This window comes from Anguilla anguilla, chromosome 2 (assembly GCF_013347855.1).
Source record: "Anguilla anguilla isolate fAngAng1 chromosome 2, fAngAng1.pri, whole genome shotgun sequence".
NCBI classification, from domain to species: domain Eukaryota; kingdom Metazoa; phylum Chordata; class Actinopteri; order Anguilliformes; family Anguillidae; genus Anguilla; species Anguilla anguilla.
The window spans coordinates 44,151,295-44,176,864 of record NC_049202.1 but is presented as its reverse complement, the minus strand read 5'-3'; the positions used below and the strand labels follow the sequence as shown (position 1 = coordinate 44,176,864).

Sequence of the window (25,570 nt, the reverse complement as noted above, 5' to 3'; positions counted from 1 at the left end):
TCATGCCCCCTCAGTTACGAAAGCTTGCGCAGACTAGTATTACCTGACAGCCTTGAAGTTAAGAGTGACTGTGCAACATTCAACGCTACTCTGCCAACTCTGGCGAAAAACGGTCGTTAGGTTGATTGGCAGCGAGGACGTCCAGTGCTAAAACACTGTGCTTTCCAGGGGGTGGATGCAGGGAAGTATCCACTCTAGTCGGTTGCGGTAACATTGTTGTGGAGTGACGTCACAGCTGGAAAATGAAGGCGCAGAGGCAGCCATTACTGGAGGCTCTGTAATTATTAAATCCAAATAAATACTGGTGGAAAACTTCCATGGCAAGAACCACTAGTCAAATTGTGAGTATTGCGACGTTTCCCTGACTGCCTGTTCGAAGCCAGTATTCAAGCAGAAAGATAATTTAGCAGTTGTTAGAAGAAATGTACGTTAGGCCCTCATTTTAAGCTGGGTGCCCGAGAAGGACTTCTTAGCTAGCTAGCAAGCTGGAGATCACTTGATTTAGCGCAAGCTAGCTGACTAGCTAACTTCTGTAAGCGTGCTAGCGCTAGCCAGTATACATTAGACATCTGTCTACCTCCCGGTAACACTGTATCAGTCTTGAAATAAACTTTCCCATTTTATATGACTAATACAGTGGTAGCGCGAGGTAGATATATAGCCAATTAGCTAGTTAACTGGCTAGCTTCTTTAAACATTCGGCTAAGCGGTTTTATCCTAGCTTCTAAGCTAGCTAGCTAGCTGACTGGTTTTGCGCAAAGTGAGCATGGCGGTTGATAGTTTGCTCACTACCTGTCCATTTCAAGTTTGTATTAAAAAGAGAACACAAACATACTATACGACAGTAATGGCTAACTCTATCTATCTGTCTACTGCTTGCTATATAGCGAAATTATATTGCATCAATCTGTGTAGCTAGCTAGCTGCCGAACTGGAGTTCGAGGAATACGTTTGATAAGAAGAACAAAATACTCAGTTGAATTGAAAGGCCAAATGCGAGTTGCTATGTGAATCGCCCTTGGGGTGTGTTGGCTTGCTAGCTAGCTGTTGTGAATCGGAAAATTCTGGAATACAATATTTTAGCGAGCATGGTAACTAGCTATCGCAAGCTAATTTGGCTAGCTAGGTGTCCGTAGTTTGGGTGACAAAATGTTTGGTTAGCAAACGTTGGCTAAGTTTTTAGACCGTATTAGGCTAACTAGCTATTGATATGTTTTAGCTATCATCTAAGTTAGCGAGTCAACTAACCAGTTGGCAGTTCGTAATAGTGATTGAAATGTAATGTTTATGGATTGTTTATGTAACGTTACGTTGACCTTATTGCTTTAACCGTGTTATTAAATTAACATCGACGTCTTACTTGTTAGCTGATATGTGTGGTGACAGGGTGAAAATTTGCCTGAAATAATCAAATGTGTGTGAAAGAGATAACGTAATGCTGGCTAACTGCAGTTGTTTTGATCCCAGAAACACTAGCTAGTTAGAATGGTCATTGTCAGGAAGTGTCGCTAACTGGAAGTACTGAGGCCTTAACATTGAACTCATGGTGTCTTTTTGTAGTTATGACAGTCATATGTGGTTTGTGCAAATAAAGTGGTATATGTCTCAGGTCATCTGCTTTCTGTATTCATATTCTACCCCTTGGTGTAGCCTATTCACAGTATTGGAACTAAAACTTGAATTACAGTCAGTAACACAAGTTGGTTAAAAAGTGTTAGTGATGTGCAAAGGGACATGGCAAGAAACCGCTAATTCCAGGACACATTTAATTCCTTGGACATCCAGAAATCATGTTCTACTCCATACACCCACAAAAAGAGACTGAAAGTTAGAAACTGTGAAGGGCCATGAGGAGGATTAAATTGGTTCCATTGAGTTTTGCTTGCAGATGGCTCCCTCTCCAGAAATCTCCTCCCAGTTAAACCACTTCTAGAGCACATTCAACAGGTGCCCGATGCCTTATATTCTTGATATGTGTACAGTTAGCCTACTCTTCTTTGGCCGTGGAGTATTCCACTGTGTGAATATGAGTAACCACTTAAGTTACATATGCTTCTTGAAATATTAAATGACCAATTAATAATTCTAGTTTAGCTGAAGGAATTCATGTTAAGATATATATACTTATGAATGGTCCTAAAGCAAATGCTCCTTATCAGAGTCGGTCTATTGTTTGGTGAATGAACTGGAACAGGTGGTATTTTACATTTAAGACAAAAAAAATTTAAGCAAGATTTGTAATGCAAATAAGTGTCACTATTTTTTGTGGGTGTGTTCCTGGGGAACATGCTTGTAGGATAGTGTTTTACGTAAGTAATGAAGCCTGTGAGCAGACCACAGCGGAAATTTTAGGCTATATGAAGAAATGTCACAAACCTTGTACCAAATAAATGGACCATTATAATTGGGTAATTTATTTAATGTTACTCATTTTATTTAGGTTATTTCCTCTTCTGAAAAGGCGAAAACGTTTCAGAATTACAGGAACAGAACTTGTCACTTAAAATGTAGGCCTGTGTCAGCTTGTGATGACGTCTTTTAAGCCATATACGTACCAATTCAGTTACTCCATGGTGTGAGGCTAACCATTTGTTTTTGAGAAAGTTTTCTTCCAAACTGTTCTTTTCCTCAGTGTACAAAAGCAACATACACTTATTTAAGGTGGCCAGAGAAGCTACTCTCTTTAGTCAGATTGATCACATTCTGACTGTGTCAGTGACATCAGAATTAACCCCTTGTATTGTTGGAGTGTAGTCAGGTGCTGTTGTGACATGGCTGAGAACCCTTTCATCTAGTTCATGTTTAATCTGGAATGGCAGCTGGCCAAGGCTTTCCCCTAATGGTGAGCCAGATAGAAGTACTTTTTAGTATCAGCTAGCTAGCTACTCATATTAGGTGCTGATCAGTTTGTTTGATAGGTAAATTACTGACTGTGCACTTTGCTTCGCAACACTGCAGTAGCTAGGTAACAAGCCACATGTAATTGCCACTAATCACTGTTGAGTAAATGAACGCATGAAAGATTATGTATTTCAATAATTTATCTTCCTGTTAACCAATAATTTCAGTGCTTGCTAACTAATTTGCTACAGTTACACGCTGCACGTAGTAGTAGCCTATATTCCAATCCTTGGCACTTCAGACCTTGAAGCACCACACCCTCAGTATGTTGTCATACCCTGCTAAGCAGGGAGAGCACAGCAAAGGTGGAATAGTGCTTTTGGTTGTGTTGTCTCTGAATAACCTATGAAGTGAGGTATTTTTGTAAGTCCACTTGGCTTTCAAACCTCTCCAGCACATTTTTAAAAATATAGTATTGTCTTTATTGTTAATTTTTTATGGTGCAAATAAATAAATACAAAACATATACAAAATGTCACTAGGATACTTACATGGATGAAAAAAACATGACAAAAATCAGCAAAATAAACCTGAGCTGAAAGGACACTGCAGCCACTGAATGAGTTTTTTTTTTTTTTTTTTTAATGTATTTTGGTAGGCAAATGTCTAAGTGTGCGTTAACTGGCCGTGGCGACTCGGGGCCATCTGACCTCGGCAGAAGTTTGCAGTTTTGTGGAGAAAGAGCGGGGTTAGCGTGGAGCCGGCCGGCCGTGCGTCATGGAGGGGCCAGCGGCGCTGGGGCTAGCGGCGCTGGGGCTAGCGGCGCTGGGGCTAGCGGCGCTGGGCGGCGAGGCTCTGCTGAGCGGTGTGGAATTCCGAGCAGCCGGGCTGCACTTCCAGCCGCCTCGCTTTGATACCGCCGTTCGGTTGCCTGACACCACTGGCTCGCGACCAACTCATCTTCGTTTCCGTTTCAGCTCAAGTCACCACAGCCTCCCAGAGGCTATATTTGGGTCAGGGGAGGGCAGCGTATGCGATTTCCAGGCCCCACTGCACAGAGACAGAGGGTGTCACTGAGTGCGCTGTCACCCTCTGCAGTATGTTTTCCAGAAGCATAAAAACAGAACCCTTTCAGACAGATGAGATGTTAATTGAGCTTGGTGTTCTTTCTTAAATGCCAGGGAAGTCTTGGCTGAGACTAAGACCTGTTGTATTTTAAAGCTGAGACTGACTATATAATCTTTTACTAATCAGCTCCACAAACCAACATGTAAACGGGTATAGTTTGTGCATTCTCTTGATGAGCAAATTCTGCATAGCTTTTAACTGGTTCCTTGTTTGTGTGGACAAACATATGGACAGCTGACTCAGTGACTTGACTCTCAACTTTATTGTCTTTCTTAATTTGTTTTTAGTGCAGCGTGCAGTACTTGCTAAATTCCACATAAAGGTGCAGTCCAAGTTGCTTTGTGGAGGCGTAATTCCTCACGATTGCCACTGTCGTGTTTTTGTACTTTCTTACTGATTGTTGTGATATGATGACAGCTGTGTCGCAGAGGGCAGAGAAAGAATCGCTGAAACTTTTCCCCCTCCCGGCTGTGCATGTGCTAGTCATTCACATTTCATACCACATTTCAAAGCCCCTTTAATCCAGAATTAATATACAAATGGAATTTTTTCCGCAAGGCCTGACTGACATTTACAACATGGCTGCAGCCAGAGAGGCGAGTTTGTTATTTAGTCAAATTCTGAGAGAGACCGTGGCATTCTCTTTAAGAACATGTTAGAACGGGAAAGTACAATGATCTAATCCATTCAAAAAAAAAAAAACAGTTTCTTTCTGTGTGCCTGCAGCGTGCGCGGGGCTGGTCTGTGTAGTCAGTGTGAATCATAGCTGACCTTGTGTAAGACCTTTCCGGGGCACAGGTCCTGGAGCGCTCCTGTTTACACAGTCCCAAGTGATGGTTGCGAGCAGCCCCAAGGAACAGGTGACAGGTCTCTGATAGGCCCTTTCAATAATCACCTCTTGTTTTCATCTGTTCAAAGGCTATAAATGGAGGTTTATGTAAGAACTGTTTATGGTGCCTTCTGTAGTTTTATTACCGCAAACTGCCATGTTTTCCTACTGATTTGAATTTGCGTTGATAGTTTTCCATCTTAATTGTACCATTACACTGTAAAATCTGACACAATTGCTTGTTTACGTTATTGCTTTATCTTTTGGATGTATGCGAAAGTTATAAGATCAAGGACAGAATCTTTGCTTTCAAAAAGAGTCATGCGATTAAAGTGATTGTAACTAGTTATACATGTGTTCATGAACTGATATTGTTTGTTTTCTTTTATCTGCTGAATTATTTCCATTCCAATGAGTTGATGTAATTGCATACATTAGAAGCAGATAGAACATTGATTCTATTAAGTGTTCTGTTCGGCTAGTCAAGAAGGTTTTTGGCCCATGTAAGCATGAAAATTGAACACTATCCTTTCTCTGTGTCATCTGGTTCTAAGAATGTAAAGAAAGACTTAAAATGGAAATGGTGGCCAGCTGTAAATGTTAGAGTAACCACTGAACCTGTGCTCTACAGGTAATCATCCATGACCCCAAATTGGCCAGGCCAGCAGTGATAGGTACATAATGTCAGGAGCAAAATAAACAGAATAATTACAAATTAAGCTTCTTTTTTAAATCCGTAGTTTATTATTAATTTTTTTACTCACTGGAGTCTTGTTCATTGGCGCATGATTGGCCATAGGTTTGCCCACAGAGGGAAGGTTCCAGCAGCCATCTCCCGCCTCTCTTCTCTGCGGCGGCTCCTCTGAACCGCGCCAGGCGTGCTGTCCTTACCGTAGCTGCGCGGCTCAGAGCTAGCGGACGGCGAGCGTTGAGCAGGACAGAACGGGTGCGGAGGGAAAATGGGGGTGTGAGCGCTTAGCGCTGTCAGGCATTCTGCAGCAGTGTGTGTTATGACTCGAGCCTCGCGCAGGTGTTCGCCCAGCATGGCCTTTTATTTTCTATGTGGGATGTTTCCTGTAAAAATGAATAAATGTTTTTGTTGAACCATGTGATTTTTCTGGGGCTTTGTTCGTGCTCATTAAAGTCCTGCCTTTCTTTTTACCTGGCCAGCGCGGAATAGACTTCACGGTGAAAATCGGAGATGGCTTGACCGTCCTTGTTTTCAGTGAACTGGCAGCCAAAGTGTTTCACCTATGAAAATGTATGAAGTTTTGAAAGAATGTCTTTTCACTGAAGGTTTAATTGAAGGCCTTTTCTTCAGTGTTTTAGAAAGTGATTCTTGTCCATGCTGGTCTCACTGGGCTGCCCCGCATCACATATGAAATGAGCCTATGTACAGTTCAGCATCAGCTAGACCACACTCAGTTGGAGCACTCCAGAAATCAGAATAAACCTCCTGCATCTTTTATACGGATGAGTAGCAGTACTAGGGAGAAAAACTTTTTTATTGCTACCGCTCTGATCAACTCACTTGTTCAGTACATGTGCATTTAATAGCAAGTCATGACGTGGTTTTGGTATCTTTACATCTTCAAAGAAAATACTTTGGTAAAATACTACACAGGATGTATATCTGTGTTGTGTACAGTGTCTGTACTGTAGCAGTCAGCCTGTATTTTGAACATTAGCATTTTCTTGGCAGAAGTAAAACCATTCTGTCTGGTTTCAGCAGTCATATTATTCCTGTTGCCATGGCACCACTGATTTAGCCTATTGCAGAAGTGTCTGGCCAGCAGGAAAGTGTTAGGTTTTTTTTGTTTTTTGTTTTTTAAAAATTTGTTGTGTTTTTTTTGAAGGGAGAGTATACGTTTCAGAAAATGTAGAGCACATGCACAAGATTAATAATGATACTTGGCTGGGATATAAAGCATGACTCATAGCAACAGCATCCAGCCCAGGGGCAGTAGAGGCCATCCCTCGCTCAAAGCATACGGTTTCTTTTTATGCAGTCTTGAAATGTTTAGGCCTACTCCCCCCCCCCCCCATTCTAAGGGGTTCCTCCCATTTACAATATGTAAGATTTTTTTGCCCATTGATCGTCTGTACCGCATGATAGTCACGTCTGGACATTTAAACAGACATGCTTTTCATCCTCTTCCCAGTAAGCTCAAAAGTGAACATTAGCCCTAAGCCTGTGTACTATGCCAAGTAGGTATAGTGGTGGTTTACAAAACTTTTGAATATAGGCTACTTGATTCACAGTATGGGCTGGTTATGTTTGAATTTATGAAGTGAAAGAGTAACCAGATATTTACTGGTTTACTCTCTGTATATTGTTAGCTGGTTTACAAATGCTTGTCTTGCGGCTAACTTTAGGGTATTTTAGATTAAGAACTATTGTTTTCAGAGTTGCTGGGCATGTATGTTACTTTTACTAAATAGCTAGCTGGTAATGACTGCTGCATACTTTTCAGGTGCAAGTGGTAATTTAGCTGCGCAACCGTGGAAATTGATTTTTTTATTTAGTTTTTTATCAAGTATCATTTTCTCTACATTTGACCATTTTCACTTGTCAAACACTTACTAAACCCTTGATGAAATCCTAATCCCAGCCCAATTCTCACTTACTCACATAAATCTGAACGATGGGTTTTAGATCTTCAGTGTTCCAGAATTAATATGTACCTCCGTTAAGCACTGATGTTGAACTTGACTGTAATCTTATGAATTTCCCTGTTATTAAATTGAATCGGGATTCTTTAAAAACGTATTTATATCTACTTCCCGCGGAAAATGAGCTCGTTTCATAGTAAATAAAGTGCTCCGAGTGCCTTTCCGACGAGCGAAAGAGTGACTTCATTGGTGTTGTTATATGCAGTTAGGCCATTGTTGGTAGTCAGCGTGTTTTAAACTAAACAGTCAGACAATGTTGTGTTGTCTTTGGTGAAAGCTGTTTTCACACGGATGAGTTTGTTTGCAAAGGGGCAGACCCGGACGGTTTCTGTGGTTGGCAGTGTTTTGCTATCCTGTTGACGGAGCGGTGCCTTCTGCGACAGGTGTCTGGAAAGTACCAGCCTCACAGTGCCTAGTAAAACTGGATGCTGAACCTGTCAGTTCAATTTTCTGCGATATGTTTGTGTTTTTTTGCCCCGGTTGTTTTTTGTTTTTTTTTCTCTAAATGAAGTGTCGTTTCTTTCAATCGGTAATTGTATCATAATCATAACTATAAACGCAGCGCTGCAAGAAAATGGGCTCATATTTTTAAGAAAGCAACATGACGCAACAAGCCTTCATTATGTGAAGGTAAGGAATTCGCCAGAGGACATGAAATATAGACACCCTTTTTTTTTGATGATGACATCCAAGAAGTACAAGAATGTGAGTTTTGTTGGTCAAGACTGTCCTGTGTCTTTGTTCCCATGTAATCTCACTGGAGTAACACATCCCAACCTGGAGTAACCCTTGAAAGGATGTGAGGTACAGTCAGAGTCTCTCTCCTCACTGAAGCGCGGCTTCTGCTGATCGGTTCCTGCCTGTTCTTTGGCTCAGTTGCCTTCCTCTCCGCTCTCAGGTCCGCCGGTGTGACATGGCATTCAATCCTCCCTCGTTTTCTCTCTGCTCTCTGCAGTATGATGCTGTTCCCATTCAATCCAGCGTTGTCGTCTGTTCCTGCCCACATCCATCAATGGTAGTAAATCACCCAGACTCCAGCTCGCCGCTTGCTGTCCCGGGCGCAAGTAGCAGCCACTGTCCCAGCATGGAGGGCCCCACCACCGAGTCCAGGGCCTCCCCCAAGACTGCTGACAAGAGCGCCGAACCTCTGCCGCAGTCCATACAGCCGCGCAAGAAGAGGCCGGAGGACTTCAAATTTGGGAAGATTCTAGGAGAAGGCTCCTTCTCAACTGTGAGTAGTTGGGGTTTTTTGGTCAGAGCAGCTTCTTCCCTGCTTTGAGTATTTGATTGCCACTAGGGGTATTGAGGTGGGGAAGGCTGAGATTTTATCATGATTTTAATGGATTTTACATGGCATAACTTTGAAAGCAGAACCACCATTTGCTATTAGCAGTAAGATACTTACATTTTAAAGGATGTTTCTACAGAGCAGGGCTGTATGTGACCGATACAACATCAAACGTGATAGGCTTGCATATCTGAACAACATTCTCCTAATCCTAAAAGTGCACTGGTAGCGATTGCAGATATTTTTTTTTTTTTACTCCAATCATGTACTGCACATCTTTTATTTGAATGTGAATTGCAAATTAAAAGTGACAGTAGTAACACAGAAAGGAAGGAAGACCACAAGCACCTGTCGTTCGGACTGCAAGGGGCTTCTCTTCTTAATATCCAGTGATCTTCACCCCTCTCTATAGCATTCAGTAGGTCTAAACAAGAAATCTGTGTGTGCAGCCATAATTAATGGGAAAAATATCTAATAAGTGATCTCATTTTTTTTTTAATTCTAGTTGAAGTAAGTTGAAATGGAATTAATTTATGTTTGGTTTTACCAACATACTATTAGCCACAGGGGTATTTTTTTGGCATTTTAGTTGCAAATGTTGGCTAAATTGTTTTTTTCATATTATGTGCTTAAATGTGTATTAGCTTTTCTTTAAAACTATCATACAGTTGTGTGTTTACCCCCCAATTATTAATATAAGCATGAACTCAGACCTGCCAACCTGCACGATTTTTGTGTACCAACCACGCAATTCTTGGTCAAAATACGCAGGTACGAAATGCCAGCTGAAACTACGCAAAAAACAAAACTATATATATATATTATTGTAATTTAATTGCGGAAAACAATCAGTTAATACAAATCAATACCGTACATTTATTCGGTATTTAAACTACATCCCTCGGATTGAACCAGATGCTACGACCTTGTGCTTGTGGTTCTGTAACCCCTCCCCGACCCACTCAACATCCACTGATACGCAGCGGTACTTCATTATCCACCGAGGCGTCACGCTGCATTGCTGAGGTAAAATGGGAACTGGGGAGTAATAATCAAGCACAAAAATGTGACCGTAATGTTAACATATAAAACGTTAAAACATGTTCGGTAACTTTACGAGATGATACGTTTCAAGGGGTATATCCTAATGAGATAAATTTGTGTATATAGTTAGCCGTAGTAGTAGCTCGCATACGATTTAGCCTCGTTACGAGACGTGTGAATAACTGATGGAGTAATTTAGCTGCAGTAACTCAAACGCTACGAAGACTCTCTGTTCAAACTTTGAATCGCGCACGCTCTGTTGGAGCAAAGTGACCATTGCCAAGGCGTTTGACTAAAGACTGCTAACGTAGCAAATAATTCATGTTATTGCAGCCAGTCACCCGACCAGCCTTGCAGTTAGAAAATAATAATGACGTCAGATGACGAGAATACTAACAAGGAGAGAGAGAGCAGCAGACCTACTAAAAAGAAGTGAGTCCATGCTCCCCAGAAGTTCCTCGCAAAATATCAGGAGCAATGGCCGTGCCTCCGCCCCTCCGCACCATGCATTTTGCACATTGTGTAATTATGATTTTGACATTAGCCACCTTGGAGCTTCAGGTAATAATTTAGCTAAACCTCTAGTTACAAAAGCCTACATTCCTAGATAATTTTTCAATTGAATACTTTTTTTCATTAGGCCTATATGATGTGTGCCTATATAAGCTGATTCAATTATTTAATTATTAAATAAAAATGGAAATCATGAACAGAAATTTGGTTTTATTCAGAATTGAGTGTTTTACATCACAACATAAGTTTTTTTTACATTACAACATAAGTTTCTGTAAATACCTGAAAATGAAAACATATGTTACAATATACAAAATAAATTATTTCCATTTTTATTAAATAATTTAATGCAATTCACTAACGGTTATCAGTTTGTATAAGCAAACATATCATATAATAAAATATTAATCATGAAAAAATTGTTTTAAGCAGGTGTACTCAAACTTTTGACTTGCAAGTATATCATAATATAGCCCAGTGCAGTGCAAGTGATATTTTAGAATCAGGTCAAATTATACAATTTTGCCTGATCACTTATTATGAAAGGCTTGTGTGTACGTGTGTGCGTGCAAAGAGAAGTGGTGTGAAAGCATGTGAACGAAGCATTACACTGACTATTGTGGTACTCAAAATATTTCCCTGAGGTTGGCAGGTCTGTGAACTGTAAACCAGTAAATTGATGCAAAATAAGCCATGGTCATCTTATTAGACACAAGACTACCTTCTGTGGTAGTCTTGTGTCTAATAAGATGGCCATGGACATGAATGGTTTTGAGATTGGGTGATGATGTAAGATTTTTTTCCTCAATATTTGTGTTTCTATTATAAACAATGTTTGTTTCAGTTACGTGTGGCATATTTGTTTGGTGGCTTGAGCTCTACATATGACTAACCAAGTTATAATATTTGATAGGTTGTACTGGCAAGAGAACAGTCAACGGGAAAGGAATATGCAAGTAAGTACTCAATATTAGTGAATGCAGAGGTAGGCTGCTATGTAAAATTCTATTTATATTCCTTCACTCAGTGTGTGTGTGTGTGTGTGTGGGGGGGTGGGATATGAATTTGGAAACTTCAGTCAAACTAATCTTCAGTCTTGCAGTTATAGTCATGATATTGTAGTGCAGTGGTTCTCAACAGGGGAGCCGGGCCCAAAAGGGGCCCCTAGGGAGCTGCCAGGGGGGCCCTGAGATGATAGAACATTATTGAAAGCTTCAATCACAAAACATCAAGTCATGAGTAATTATTCAACTAAACAAATAATACAAAGCAAGAAATTAATAGTATATAAAATATGACCTTTTTAATTTCTGTAGATGTCAGACTCATTTGTTTACTATGAATGGGGAAAAGGAAAAAGAAGATTTTTGCTTTGTAAATATTTGAGGATTACAAAAATGGGGGGGGGGGGGGTGGTCCTGGAATATTTCCATGGACACGGGGGGCCTTGGGGGCAAAAAGGTTGAGAACCACTGTTATAGTGCATAAAAAACATTGTGACTTATCTGTGAAATATGTATATTAATTCCCTTCGTCTGTCTGCCCTTCAGTTAAAATCCTGGAGAAAAGGCATATCATGAAGGAGAACAAGGCGCAATATGTGAAAAGAGAACGAGATGTCATGTCCATCCTAGATCACCCATTCTTTGTCAAACTCTACTTCACATTTCAAGATGACGAGAAGCTGTGTATCCTTTCACATTATGACAGAAGTGATCCAGGTCACAGATAACCTGCAGAGATCTGACATCACTGCATTGTTACTGTAATACAAACATTGTTACTTTAATTGGATGTGAGCATGTGCAGTACTTTGTTTTTTCAGTCTTTTTCCCTTTACGGCTGTGACTCAGATTTTGGCCTTAGCTACGCTAAAAACGGAGAGCTGCTTAAATACATTCGCAAAATAGGTTCATTCGATGAAACGTGTACTAGATTCTACTCGGCTGAAATAGTTTGTGCACTTGAATATTTGCATGCAAAGGGGATAATTCACAGGTAAGCCTTGTCAAGTGGTGATGTCATGCTTTTTGTGTGGACAGCACCCACATTTTGTTCCCACAGTCTCATAAATATTTTAAATTGTGCTACTGTCATAAATGCTCATGCAATCCAGAAGCATCCTGCCAATGGAGGTCATTACGTAGATTTCTGAAAGTGTTTTTCTTTCAGGGACCTTAAACCAGAGAATATTTTACTGAGTGAGGACATGCACGTCCAGATAACAGATTTTGGAACAGCAAAACAGCTGCCTTCCGATAGAAATCAAGGTAAGGCCACAGCTTTCGTGTTGCCACACCCTTTGCTGTCCTGTTTGCTGCTATTCATTTTGCTGTGTTTATACATCCCCCTGTCATCATGAAACTTAACAACCCCTGGGCTTTTAGCAATGTGCTGCTTGCCCTTTAAAGATCCATATCTAGTCCTAGACTCGGAGAATAGTAAAACGCTACACACAGATTCTCCTTTTGTTGTCATGCAGTGGCAGGCTCGTTTGTGTTTGTTTGCTCTCTTTCACTCTTGTTCCTTTTTGCCTTGTGATATTCTTGAGGAAAGATGGGATCAAGCTTTCATTGAGAGTGTCTGATTGTAATCATGTTGTTATTTTTTGCAGCAAGAGCAAACTCGTTTGTAGGAACTGCACAGTACGTTTCCCCCGAACTGCTGATAGAGAGATCTGCCTGCAAAAGGTAATTCCAGGATATTTTAGCTGTTGCAACACCACCCCAGAATCCCAACCTTACGAAATGTCTTGTATGGATATGTATGCATTTCCTGAGCAAATCTCTGGGATGAAAAGCTTGTAATCTCTCATTTCTGCCTTGTTCTGTGTTTTTTTTAGCTCTGACCTCTGGGCCTTAGGTTGTATTATCTACCAGTTGGTGGCAGGCTTACCACCATTTAGAGCTGGGTGAGTGCAAATCCAATACAGACCCTCACATCTCTTTGTTTATTTGTCCTTTAGTTTGGTAGCTGCCATCTCGGTTCTTCCTCTAATTTCAACCTTGCCTCTGCTGCTTTGACCTGACTGTTATTTAGAGAAGCAAAAAGAGAAAAAAGAACTTGTCAAAAACACTGAAATAACAGGAAGCAATGGGTTGTGTTTGTAACTTGTTTGTGTAAAGCGTACTCAAAGAGCCAGAGAAACCCCAGTCACATGGTCAAACTGTTTTACAGTTAAGCTGTGCCTGGCAAATCAGCATGTAGCCCCTGTGAAAACAGTCGAGAGAAGAGACCAGTGATGCAGCAGGCATGTGTCTCTGAATGTTCTATGTGCTATTGGAAGGAGGATGCTCCTTGAATCTGAATGGACTGACGATTGCCTTCCTAACTATTTTAGTTCTGTGGCATATGCCGCTGTTCCCTCTGCACGTGACAGTTATTCCTTAGCTTGTTTACTGCAGTGAGGGAGGGAGTAGACTTGCATGTTGGTCTGAAATTGGTGGAGGACATTATGATACAGGGCCAGGCCCAGGCCCGTGGATTGGGCTGGCACTTCTGAATTGTAAAATAAAGGATATGAATTGATATTTTAAAAATATTTTTTAAATGGCATGGAACTGGCATTCGCAATGCAAATAAAATTAACTGGAAAAATATGTAGGACTTGTTTGATGGTTAGGTAGTGATTCCATTTACATAGCTCCTCATATAGATGAGTCATGCATTACACATTTGAATGGAATGGTAAATGATGGTACAGAATGAGGCAAGATTTCACACCTTGTTAAATGCAAAATCTGTTTTTTTTTTCTGGGTGTTCTGAACCTTATTGTTTTATTGGGAGATGTTTGAGACTCTGAAAGAGAGTTGTAATGGAGATTTTACAAAATGTTGATGAGATTTTTTGTCTCTGTAAACAGGAATGAGTACCTAATATTTCAGAAGATAATAAGGCTGGAATATGAGTTCCCAGAGAAATTCTTCCCTAAAGCAAAGGATCTTGTCACTCAGCTTTTGGTAAGCCATTTTAAGTGTTTAAAAGCAAACTTTAAAAATGTAATCTTAACTACAGTGCAGTGCATGAGTATTTCGACAGTGATACAATTTTTGTTGTTTTGGTTCTGTATTCCAGCACAATGGATTTGAAATAAAACAATGAATATGCGGTTAAACTGCAAACCGTCAGCTTTAATTTGAGGGTGTATACATCCATATCGGGTGATCTGTTACAGCTCTGTTTATTTCTTAGTTCATAGAAAATTCTAAGTAAAAACAACTGCCTGTTTGTTTTGGTTTGTGGTGCGACTCTGTTGCGTAAATAGTGTCCCTCTGTCCATCTGCCCTGGAGCGTGTACACTGGGATGATGCTGCTTTTGTCTTCACTTCAGTCCTTGGACCCGGCCAACCGGATAGGCTGTGAGGAGATGGGCGGCTACGACCCCCTGAAGGCCCACCCTTTCTTTGAGACCATCTCTTGGGAGAACCTCGACCTGCAGACGCCCCCCAAACTCACCCCCTACCTGCCCGCCATGTCTGAGGATGACGAGGACTGCTATGGAAACGTGAGCTCGCTTGTCCTCGCTTCGAAACCCAAACAACGGCTCCGCCGTTGCTTCAGGTCGTTTCGCAATACATGAAAACAAAGTTGTGTCGCCACACTACAAAGCGCAACATGTCAGCGATTGGTCGAGCGGTTTGTTTTGAATGTTGTTCCTCTTTCAACACGATTTACGCGAATCCAAACCGTCTGAGTAGCGACTGTGGCTCACAGCCCTGCAGGGTGACAAACAGTCGGCTTTAGCGACACCCAGGGATTGGGGGGAGGGGGGGGGGGGGGGTGGCGGTGGCGGTTCAGCTGGCTCATCGCTCACTAGTGACCCCAACTGGTCGAGTCCCATGCATGCAAGTCCACCGACTGAGCCTGCACATGAAGTGTCTTCCTCTGACTCATGTATGTGTGAGCCGGACTGTTGTGTGATAAGAAACGGAGGCGTTTCAGAGGAGAGATGCTCGTCTGTGCTTTCCTCTGTCTATAGTCATTTGAAAAGTGGAAGTTGAAACAGTCAGCGCTGATATGTACATATATTTGGCCATTCCAAATTGGGAAAAAAGGGCGGGATTAAAAAAAGTCATTAAAAAAAGACTTGCTTGGCATTGCTCATTGCAGCTGACCCTTCAAATATTAAGGGCCAGACTTGAGACTGGAAATGCTGCCAGTCTGTACCACAGATATAATTTACTGTCTTTGCTCTTATTCGTAGATTTATTTTTACAATTAGCACAACCGTATAGCAATATAAAATCGACCAACTGACAATTAACTCTAACTAAAGCTTTTAGCTAGATTCCTCAAGCACATGTCAAACTAGAGTGTTTAGAGACCAAAAGGCACTTATTAATTTGGGTCATAGGAGGGAGCGTAAATGCCACTGGCTTTCAGACATTTTAATTTACGCATTGCGTTTACTGGTACATTATGTAGAATAACATCAAGGTAGGTTACTATTGTGTTATTTTGGAAAATATTTAGATATCTAATCTTTCAGTTTGTGTTCATCTGTTTATTAAATTTGTAATCACATTCATTTTGACTGTTTGACAAATGTTCCTGTCTGCTACGAAAAGAACTGCAAGTCTGTGGTGTGAAGAACTGGTTCATCCAAGCAAGCACTTGGCCTGACTTTTAAATTATTAGAAAATCACTCTATGTATTCTTTAAGGCAGGGCTGCCCAACTCTGTTCCTGGAGATCACTGTCCTGTAGCTTTTCACTCCAGCTCTAACAAAGCACACCTCATTCAACAGCTAGAAATCTCATTCAGCTGCTAATTAGTAGAACCAGGTGTGCCAAATTAGGGTTGAAATGAAGACCTACCGGGTGGTAGATCTCCAGGGACAGGGTTGGGCAGCTCTGCTTTTTAAAGGAGATGCTGTATGGAGATGGAGGTCTTTGTGCCCTTGTGCCCCTGCAGTACGATGACCTCCTCAGCCAGTTCAGCAGCATGCAGGTGGCCCAGTCCAGCTCCTCACACTCCCTGTCTGTACAAGAGTCGACTCCTCCTCAGAGGTCCAGCAGCAACATCGAGCAGTACATCCACGACCTGGACAACAACTCCTTCGAGCTGGACCTGCAGTTCTCTAATGAGGAGAAACAGCTTCTGCTGGAGAAGCAGAGCAATGGAAACCCCTGGTACGTCCTGACCCCCCCCCCCCCCCCCTCGCCCGAGGAGATGGTGAGGGTTAGGGTCTGGGAAAACGCTCTTGTGCATCCTGTGCCAGAAGAGTTGATTGATCACCACCTTTGTCTCACTCACTTAATGTCAGCATAATAGCCAGTAGTTGTTGTTGGCATTCACAACTTGCGTTTGTGCTTAGAATTTCATTTCATTTTCATTTCATCTTTCTTCCATCTAGTTGAAATTTCAGAACTATATTTACTCTTACAACTGCTTTTAATGGAACTCCTTGCTGTATATTTCATTTTTATATTGCATATTTGATATATTTTTGTTGTTTCCTTGATTTGTATTGGTTTCTAATTTTTTGTTTGTTTTTTTTTGTTTTGTTTTTTTCAAAAAGCTGGTACACCCCTACTGCGTTATCAGGCTATTGTGCACTTTATTAATATATTTCTCATTGTAACTGTCTTTTACTTTTTTTGCACAGGCACCAATTCGTAGAAAATAATTTAATACTCAAGATGGGGCCAGTGGACAAACGGAAGGTATGTGGATATGCAGTCGAGGGTTGAATTTAAATTCACATTCATAAACCTGAGTTCAATTTTCCAACTTGGTGTGGTTCCTTGTAATAGCTGTCAGTGTGAGTGAGATTACTCCAAATGGGTACAGAATTGTTGCAGCTTTTTGTATCCTGTCTTATTTGAACTCAGCATAGCTCCCTCTGGTGTACATCACGTATAATTGCATAGAGGACAGCATTGTATACAACCAGCCTCCTCCTGTCTACTCTTGGCAATGAGCTGTTTTTATTTCATTTCCATTTCATTGTGTCTATGACAGGGGCTGTTTGCTCGCCGTCGTCAGCTGCTCCTGACGGAGGGGCCCCACCTTTACTACGTGGACCCGGTCAACAAGGTCCTGAAAGGGGAGATCCCCTGGTCCCCAGAGCTGCGCCCCGAGGCGAAAAACTTCAAGACGTTCTTTGTTCACACGGTAATTTATAGATACAGATGCCGTTTGGGTCAAAGGGCCGCGGTGCATATGGCAGCTAATGACTTTAATTGAAGGATGTGTACAAAATGCATGTCCATTTTGTTTGGAGAAGGCCTCCCCTCGCGGTAGCACAATACGTGGACTGCAAGAAGCGAGTGATTCTGAAAAGAGAGACTTAAAATCTTAAACGCTCACGTTTAATTCTTTGTTTTCTTCCCCCGCAGCCCAACAGGACATATTATCTAATGGACCCTAGTGGAAATGCTGACAAATGGTGCAAGAAGATTCAAGAAGTGTGGCGGAAGATTTACCACAAGCACCAGAACACTGGCGTGTAGGCCTGGCGCCCTGGAGGGCTGACTAGCTCCCGCTACGGCCGGACCTCCCCTTCCGCGCCTGAGGCTCGTCAGTTCAGAACCATCTTGCCCTAGTGCCCATCAGCACCACGGTTTTAACACCTCTTTTAAGGCTGGCTTCTTCACTTTGTTTTCCTTCTGTAATTAAAAAGAAAGAAAGAAAAAAACAACTACAAAAATAGGACAAAAACAGACATAAGTGGCGTTCAGGGTTGCTTTGCTTGTTCTCTGTGCTATCCGAGCTTCAAATGCGTAGCGTCACGTGCAAACGAAGATTCAGCTGTCGTGCATCTCTGCTCTCCATCTCCGGAAAACCGCGAGAGGAAAAAAAACGAAAAGAAGCGGCCTTGTGTGTCGACTGCTTTTTTTGGATTAAAGTAGAGCTCCACGCGTACACGCACCCAGAAAATGTAGAGCACAGTCCTGGTTGGGGAGTGGAGGGGGGGGCGGGGGGAGTGGGGGGGGTTGGGGACAGGGGACTTTATTTCTGTGACTTCTCATTTTGTAATCACGGCTGTCAAGGAGCTGTAAACAGAGAAACGAGCATACAGTATGTTTTCCTGTGTTCTTTCCCTTCCTCTTTTCTGGCTTTTTTCAGTATCCGCAGCTTGCAGTCCAGTCCGCGATGGCTCACTTCATTTTGGTTTTAGAAATGATCACAGGTTTACAGTGGTACTTAACATTTAGCATAGGTGTCTGTGCTTAAGTAGGGGTTCTGGGTAGACTGACAATTTTCTGTCATTAATGCTATAAAAATACAAACAAAAATGCAAGTGCAAAAAAAAAAAAAAAAAACGCGTAACTCGCTTGTAATTTTGTTCACCACAATACTTGCGTAGTCTCCCTGCATGACCAGTTGAAAATTGCAAATCCTGTAATTTGGCCCGTTGTGTTTTTCAAAAGACACGGGGGCATCACAGATCTGTTGCTGAAAGTAGTTGACTAAAGTTAAGATGGGTATTTTGACTGAGTTGACAACCATAGATCACATACATAAAAGATTTAGCTGTACTTATGCCAGTAACTGGCATTTTTAACTGCAGTTTATAATCAAACTATTGTTTTTGTTTTGGACAGCATGTTAATATTGAGATTCTGTCCAAGAATGAAATCATATGCTGTCCACCATGTGTAAAACAGCTCTAGTATAGAAGTGTACTGTTCAACAGAATTATTACTACTATTACTAGGAAGCAATCGCAGCAGAACTCTTCGGTAGAAGTGCAGCTTGACACCTTTGCCACTTTTAGATGATGATGTTTTTGACCTGTACAGTTCACTTCACGCCCAGTTTACAAAGGCATAAATGTCCAAAAACTTGGGTATCCCTACATCTGACCTAGCCCATATTTCAATTTGATTTCGATTTTTTTTTCTCCGTCTGTTATTTGATGACGCACTGCGAGAGGTCCCTAATGGATTGGCTATAGCCATGTTCTTACAGTCGAGTCAGTCTGCCATGAGTGACTGTGTATAGGAGCAGCCTCAGACTTGTTTAATCAATGTGTTTGGGTGTCAGCAATATGCTATTTGGGCCAAATGGCTGTTTAAATTGCTGTATCTACCTTAAAAATAAGCAAGTACTACAGGAAGTGTTTATTTTTTCTTGCTAGGACATTTTTATTTTAGGTTTTTTTTTTTTTTATCAAGTTGGCGGCAGTCGGTTACATTGTGTATTTAATACTCTACCTGGTTCGTAACCGACTAGAACTGTGATGTACAGATGACGTATTATTGAAATCTAAAGCAAGTAATGCAATGATATTAGGACACACTTTTTGTATTTTTATTCTTGTATAAGGTTATTTGCTGGCTATTGTTTAGCCTCTAGTTCATTCTGTGTTATTTAAATTCTAATATATGAATCATATTTGGATTGAAGTCATGTTCAGGGGCCATGTTGTGTATGTATTGAGATGTAAAGCCTTTGAATGTGAATAATTATTGTAAACTATGATATTTTACAGCTTTTTTTCTTACTATATTATATACATTTTCTATTTGGTCAGTGATTTAATCATATTTCTCATAATTTAATGAATCTGTTTTTTCTCTTTCCCATTATTTGTGCGCTAGGTATAGTTGTTGAATGATGAATTTTCCACGTAATGCTTGGTAGTCCTGTAATAAAAGCATGTAGGGTTTTAGGCATACAATAATACCCTGTGTCTGCTTCCTTTTTTGATACACATATTTAACATGTTTAAGTTTGTAATGTGTCTTCAGATGAGCCAGAATATCAGATTTACAGAAAAAGTTGCCTTCATTATGAACTTTTCTTTTTTGGAAACATTTTTAGGAGTATTATTGCAAACCCAGAGTCTGTCAGGCATCATTGCAGTAATTAAAGGATGGTTGAAGGAAATTCATCTGGCTAAACACTGCCCTCTATGGGCATGTGTAATGAATGGCACACTTTGCTACGCCAACATAGCAAGAGAAAGAAACCCATCTGTAAAATAAAATTGGTAGCGATTATTTACAGTATGCTATTTACTGTACACACGTTGAAAAACAAGTTTGCCAGCTGACCAGCATTTATTTAGTGTTATTTTGCCTTTCACGTAAGTTTCTGAAAAGTGGGCATGTATTGAGAAGCACATCTAGAATTTGTCCTGGAAAAGGTAGTACTGTATTCAGCATTAAATTGCTTAACTCTGTGAACCCAATAATGTGTTGACTGCAGTTAAAGCCCACAAATTAGCCCCACATGATGATGTTCAACAAGGTTATTTTGAAAATAACCACAATATTCTATCAAATATAACATGGGTATTGCTAGAGTGTGAATAGCTCTAAAAGGTCAAGTAGACCTATCTTTACTGTGGTCCTCAAAGGAGCAGAAGATGCAGGCATACCATTGGCAGTGGTTAACGCAGATTAATCTGCATAAAAAATGAAAAGCATACTGTACATACATTGGGATGGCAAGTAAGCCATCTGTCAAGTTACGCTTTGTGGGGTGGGGTGTGTCCCATACCTATACCGCACAGAGAGTTTTGCCCTTTTCAGAGTTTCCTACAGAAATAATCACAATGACCACAAACTATCACCCCTTAAGAACATTAACTTCTGTGTCTTACTACCTCATGTAAACAGAATTCAGATACAACTTCACAAGCGCACACAATAAAGCCCCTAATGGGTTATTTTTGTCCTTTTTGCTGCTGATTTCGTCGTCACAAATGCACCAGTCCCACAATGAAGATTGCTTCCCATTGGGCTTTAAGCTACATCTGCCAATAACAACATCTGATCAAAGTGGCCAGGTCAAAAGTCGCTAATTTCTGATTGACACTGCAGTCCACCAATCCCTGCTTAGAAATGGTTGCTATGTACAATTTCCTCCGACATCTAGCGTTAACATTGTAACATCATTGTTTCTGATAGTGGAAAGAATGTTAGCTACAAGTTCCAAAGCTTCTTCTGGCGGTGTTGATGGGGAACTTGCTACACAGACATGTTTTCCTGAATGTTTCGGGGGAGGGTTGTTATTTTCATTCCATTCCTTTAGCAAACTTGCAAAAGTGTCTGTTGTAGATAAAACTTTGTGGATGACTGCACTTGCCGCTTGCAGCTTAATGCCAATACCATAGGCTAATCTAGGCAGACACACATACATTTGCTCAAAGGTAAGATATAATTTTATAATTAACTGTAAAAGCTATATTAATAACATCAGATAACATATCTAGTCTATTACCTAGTTAGTCGAGTAATTACATCAAATGGAATCAAAGTCGACTTGTCAAATACACACAGTTAACCTGCGAGTGTCCTTGAGTAGGCTTTTTAAACTAAAATAAGAAAAGAAAAGATAGATAAGAAAGTGGGGAAAAACAATTTCGCTGCCAGAACAGGTGGGTGTTGCATGTAATTCAATTCAGGCTATGTAAATTCAATCTCCCATAAGGGTATATAGGGCATAGCCCTACAGGTAGTGAAAGTTAGTCCCCATCAGACCAACATTAGGTGCAACTAGCTCTAGAGCACAGCTAACATTAGCGAGTGTTTGTTGGGCTAGGCTAATTTTTTTGGCAAATCTTGCTGTGGTATTTTTTTATTCCAACAACTATTCGATAGCTAATGGGAGATAATCTTCTCCAGAATTTTATCATTGGAAGACCAAACAATATCTTCCCCAACACCGTCGATGTAAGGTGTAAGACTGACACACCTTGAAATAAACTTAACACTGTTAAAAAGGTGCATAAATATTTTTCTGCATTTTCACAGTTACTCTTGTGAAGGCAGATTTAGTGATTTTCTTAAGTGACAATAGTCAAATTGACCGCTATGATGTTTCTAGTGTTAACTACCTTTTAACTAGGCTACTGTAGCTACCTTGTAAATGCCACATTTTAAAATTTATGCGAGCTAGACCTATAGAACATCTATCAACATACAAACAATTAGTAGGTCTAGTGTATGCAATAACCCATTACAAACACACCTTGATCCATTTTAAATATGACATATACTTTAATTTATTTGTAATTCATGGTAAAGGAAAAATGACTGAATCCACGCCTATTTGTTTCTTTGTGCTATAATGTGTGTGTTTGCATGTATGTATGTGCATGCATGTCTCTCTCTAGATTTCAATTATTATATGCTAAGGCATATCTATGATGCACTGGCAATCTTTGTCTTTACACATTTTTGTTGAATTCCTGCAGCTTTACCTGTATTGTTATTCTAAAATGTGTTTTGGGCATTTCTGGGTGTGGAGGGGTGGGTCTACAGAGCCTGTGGTTTGGGATCAGATTTCAATGGAGTGTTTGTTGCTACAGCTAGCAAGCCACTGTAATGGCCCAGATAGAGGAAAGCAAGAAGACAAGCTGCCAGGGCTTGTTCAAGAGTTACTGTAACCTTGGAATTACTTTTCCTCTGTGGTGTCAGCTGAAGTTCGCCGAGGGGATGAAAAGTGACGTGCAGCTGGCTCGTTTTCTGTTGGGTCTATATGAGTAACTTTGGTTCTAGCTATGCAGTTAGGGTTGACAGACATCCAGCGTTTGACCGGAATGTGCGGTTTTCAAATTATTTGTACATGCCCGGTTCATGGTACCGACTGGACAATGTAGCCTAATGACCAGTCTGAGTAATTGATGGGAGAAATTTACCAGTAGTTTCCAATGGATTTGCTTGTCTGTGACTCGGTCAGAAACTCTTTGATTGTAAACACAGGCCAAAATATCCTGCATGGGATGTCTTAAATTAGCTTATCTTATGGTTCATACATTTATATGCATTAGTCTTATCAGTTACTCATAACAAACACAAAAAGAAATTATATCTCAACAAAAACACATTTTCAGCATACAAAAATTAAAAGTTACTCATATGCATACATAGCACTGTCCATAAGTCATTAATTAAAACGTGCTAAATCTATGCCTGCCATTAAAAATATTGATATCAAAATGTCGTCAAGTTACAACAAACAATTTTGGCTATCTTAGCATTGCTCTAATTCAGAGCAAAGCTACCCAATGTTTTCTAAATTATTTCATGTAACTTGGCCTGTGTTTTTTTGTCTTACCATCTGAAGAGAATGTGGTCACAAATTTTGTTCACATTTATGACACTGTATTTAATAGGTATGGTTGTGGATTTGTTGAGTTTGGGTTTAAATCCAAGTAAAAATGATTCTGGTTTAAATTAATGACAATTGACTATCATACAACCATTCTATTGTATGCCTGTGCCAGCCTGGGCCATACAGCCACTACAGATGATTCAGAATTCTGCAACATTCCTGAGTTCTCACACGTCACTCCCTTGCTGAGGTCACTCCACTGGTTACCGGTCGCCGCCAGGATCAGGTTCAAAGTCCTGACCCTGGCCTATAATGCAGCCAACAGGACAGCCCCTGCCTACCTACAGGACATGATTCAACCCTACACGCCAGCTCGACCACGCCACTCTGCTGCAGCAGGACCACTTGCACTCCCTGCCATCCGAATGAATGGTTCTCGCTCGTCCCAACCCCAAGGCTTCTCCACCCTAGCTCCCCAGTGGGGGAACAAACTCCCCGTTCCTCTATGAACCACTCAGTCATTGCCCATCTTTTGTCATGGTCTCTTCAGATGCATCTATAAAGACTGTAGCTTGATTAACTATCACTATTCTGCAGGGGACACCAAATCTAGGATTGCTCTTATAATTTGAATCCTAATTTGTCCTGTAGCACTTTCATGTTACACTTGAATCTCCATCCAGCACTTATATTGCACTTAGATCGTTACATTGATGTTGTAGCTTGTCATGCCTCTTTGACTTACAGTACCTTTCTGACCTAGCCTATGTTTACTTTGTGAATCTGTGGACTTAATGTGTTCATGGCCGTGAATAACTGTTACATAATGAGTATTGCACCTTGCACATGTTTTGTAGTTGTTCCAATGACCTTCGGTATGTGCTTCTTGTATGTTGCTTTGGATAAAAGCGTCTGCCAAATAAATGTAATGTCTATTCATTTTTATGAAAGTATGCTGAAATTAGATGCTATATGTGTGGGGACACAGAAAGGTGATATGTCATCCTTCATGAATTATGACTCATCTCAATAATTATTTTAAGAACATGGCAGTAGGTCTAGCACTGGAGTAGGGAAGTTTCATTTCAACATGAAGCTTATGTCCAAGGACAGAAAACAGTTTTGAACTGTGAAAGATTTCCATGGATATGAGTTTATGTGTCCACATTCAAGGCATGAAAAATATGCCCTGGGGTTGCTTTTAGGCCAGGTTATGTCTCTAAACATGTATGAATTAGTACACCAGTCAAATAAATTGTTAACTGCAGATGCTAAATATTTCCAATAACCTGGCTGAATTTGAAAATATATAATCACAATTGTGCTGAAATACTATGCCAGGTTATGGTCTATTTATTTACATAATAAATTGATTTATGGGCAATTCACCGAAAAGGGTGATAAAAAATAAATGCTAAAATCGAAAAGTATGGTGCACATACGAATTTAAATATCAATTATTTATTTACGATTTTGAAAATGCATTTTAATTGCGGCTATGGTGTGGCTGTGACTACTACTTTTTCTGTCTTTGAATAATATGAGACATCATGAGCTACACAACCGTCCCACTCCACTTTCAAAGCTCTTGTCCATTTTGACTGACAGACATTTCTGTCTGTGCTCCATTTATTCTAGCGGGCAAGTTCGTTGCATGTCCAGGAAGCCTAGCCTGTGTACAACAATTAACATAACTGAGATGTTTCTGAGCGCTCTTGAAATATAATACGGCTGTGCAAACCTAAATATATGTACCTAAATATACCATCATGGCGGAAGTGTAGCACAGTGGGTAAGGAACTGGGATTGTGGCCGAAAGGTCATAGATTCGATTCCTGGGTAAGACACTGCCGTTATACGCTTGAGCAAGGTATTTAACCTGAATTGCTTCAGTAGTCTATATATTCAGCTGATACAATGTTTAAAAAAAAAATGTTGTGTAAGTCGCTCTGGATAAGAGCTGAAGAGCTAAAATGCCTGTAATGTAATGTGAATCATCATCTATTCAGGCAGATTAAGGGCCATTAAATAATGTGTGCAACAACTGATCATTTTAATCAGTTAAAGAAAAACAAACTTAATTAGTCTGAATTCTGTCTTCACACCGATACGTATGTATATTAATTGCATATCTCAAAATAGAAATATTTATGCAATTAGATCATCGTAAATATTTTAGTAATACTTATTTGTAAATACGTTGTCATACTTTATGTTAACATATTTGCAAAATTTGGGTAAG

The 25,570-nt window shown here is 40.4% G+C and overlaps 1 protein-coding gene across 2 annotated transcripts; it reads left to right on the top strand.

The window, feature by feature from the left end:
- Window positions 1–63: 63 nt before the first annotated feature.
- On the top strand, window positions 64–18,198 carry pdpk1b (3-phosphoinositide dependent protein kinase 1b). Of its 2 annotated transcripts, none has more exons than XM_035405103.1 (14): window positions 64–341; window positions 8,427–8,702; window positions 11,230–11,272; window positions 11,867–12,004; window positions 12,170–12,314; window positions 12,489–12,586; window positions 12,931–13,006; window positions 13,159–13,227; window positions 14,180–14,276; window positions 14,648–14,821; window positions 16,231–16,448; window positions 16,925–16,982; window positions 17,281–17,433; window positions 17,658–18,198. In XM_035405103.1, exons 1-14 carry the CDS (start codon window positions 318–320, stop codon window positions 17,769–17,771), a joined length of 1,683 nt encoding a protein of 560 aa, XP_035260994.1. In that variant the 5' UTR covers window positions 64–317; the 3' UTR covers window positions 17,772–18,198. The 2 variants fall into 2 exon arrangements, with proteins under 2 accessions (XP_035260994.1, XP_035260995.1); XM_035405104.1 differs by lacking the exon at window positions 64–341 and adding an exon at window positions 7,879–8,101.
- The last annotated feature ends 7,372 nt before the right edge of the window (window positions 18,199–25,570 follow it).

Coding starts and splice junctions, on each gene's coding strand:
- pdpk1b (XM_035405103.1), top strand. CDS start 318: ATGGCAAGAACCACTAGTCAAATT. Junction 12,005..12,169: donor TCAAGATGACGAGAAGCTGT/GTATCCTTTCAC, acceptor GCTGTGACTCAG/ATTTTGGCCTTAGCTACGCT. Junction 17,434..17,657: donor AGACGTTCTTTGTTCACACG/GTAATTTATAGA, acceptor CTTCCCCCGCAG/CCCAACAGGACATATTATCT.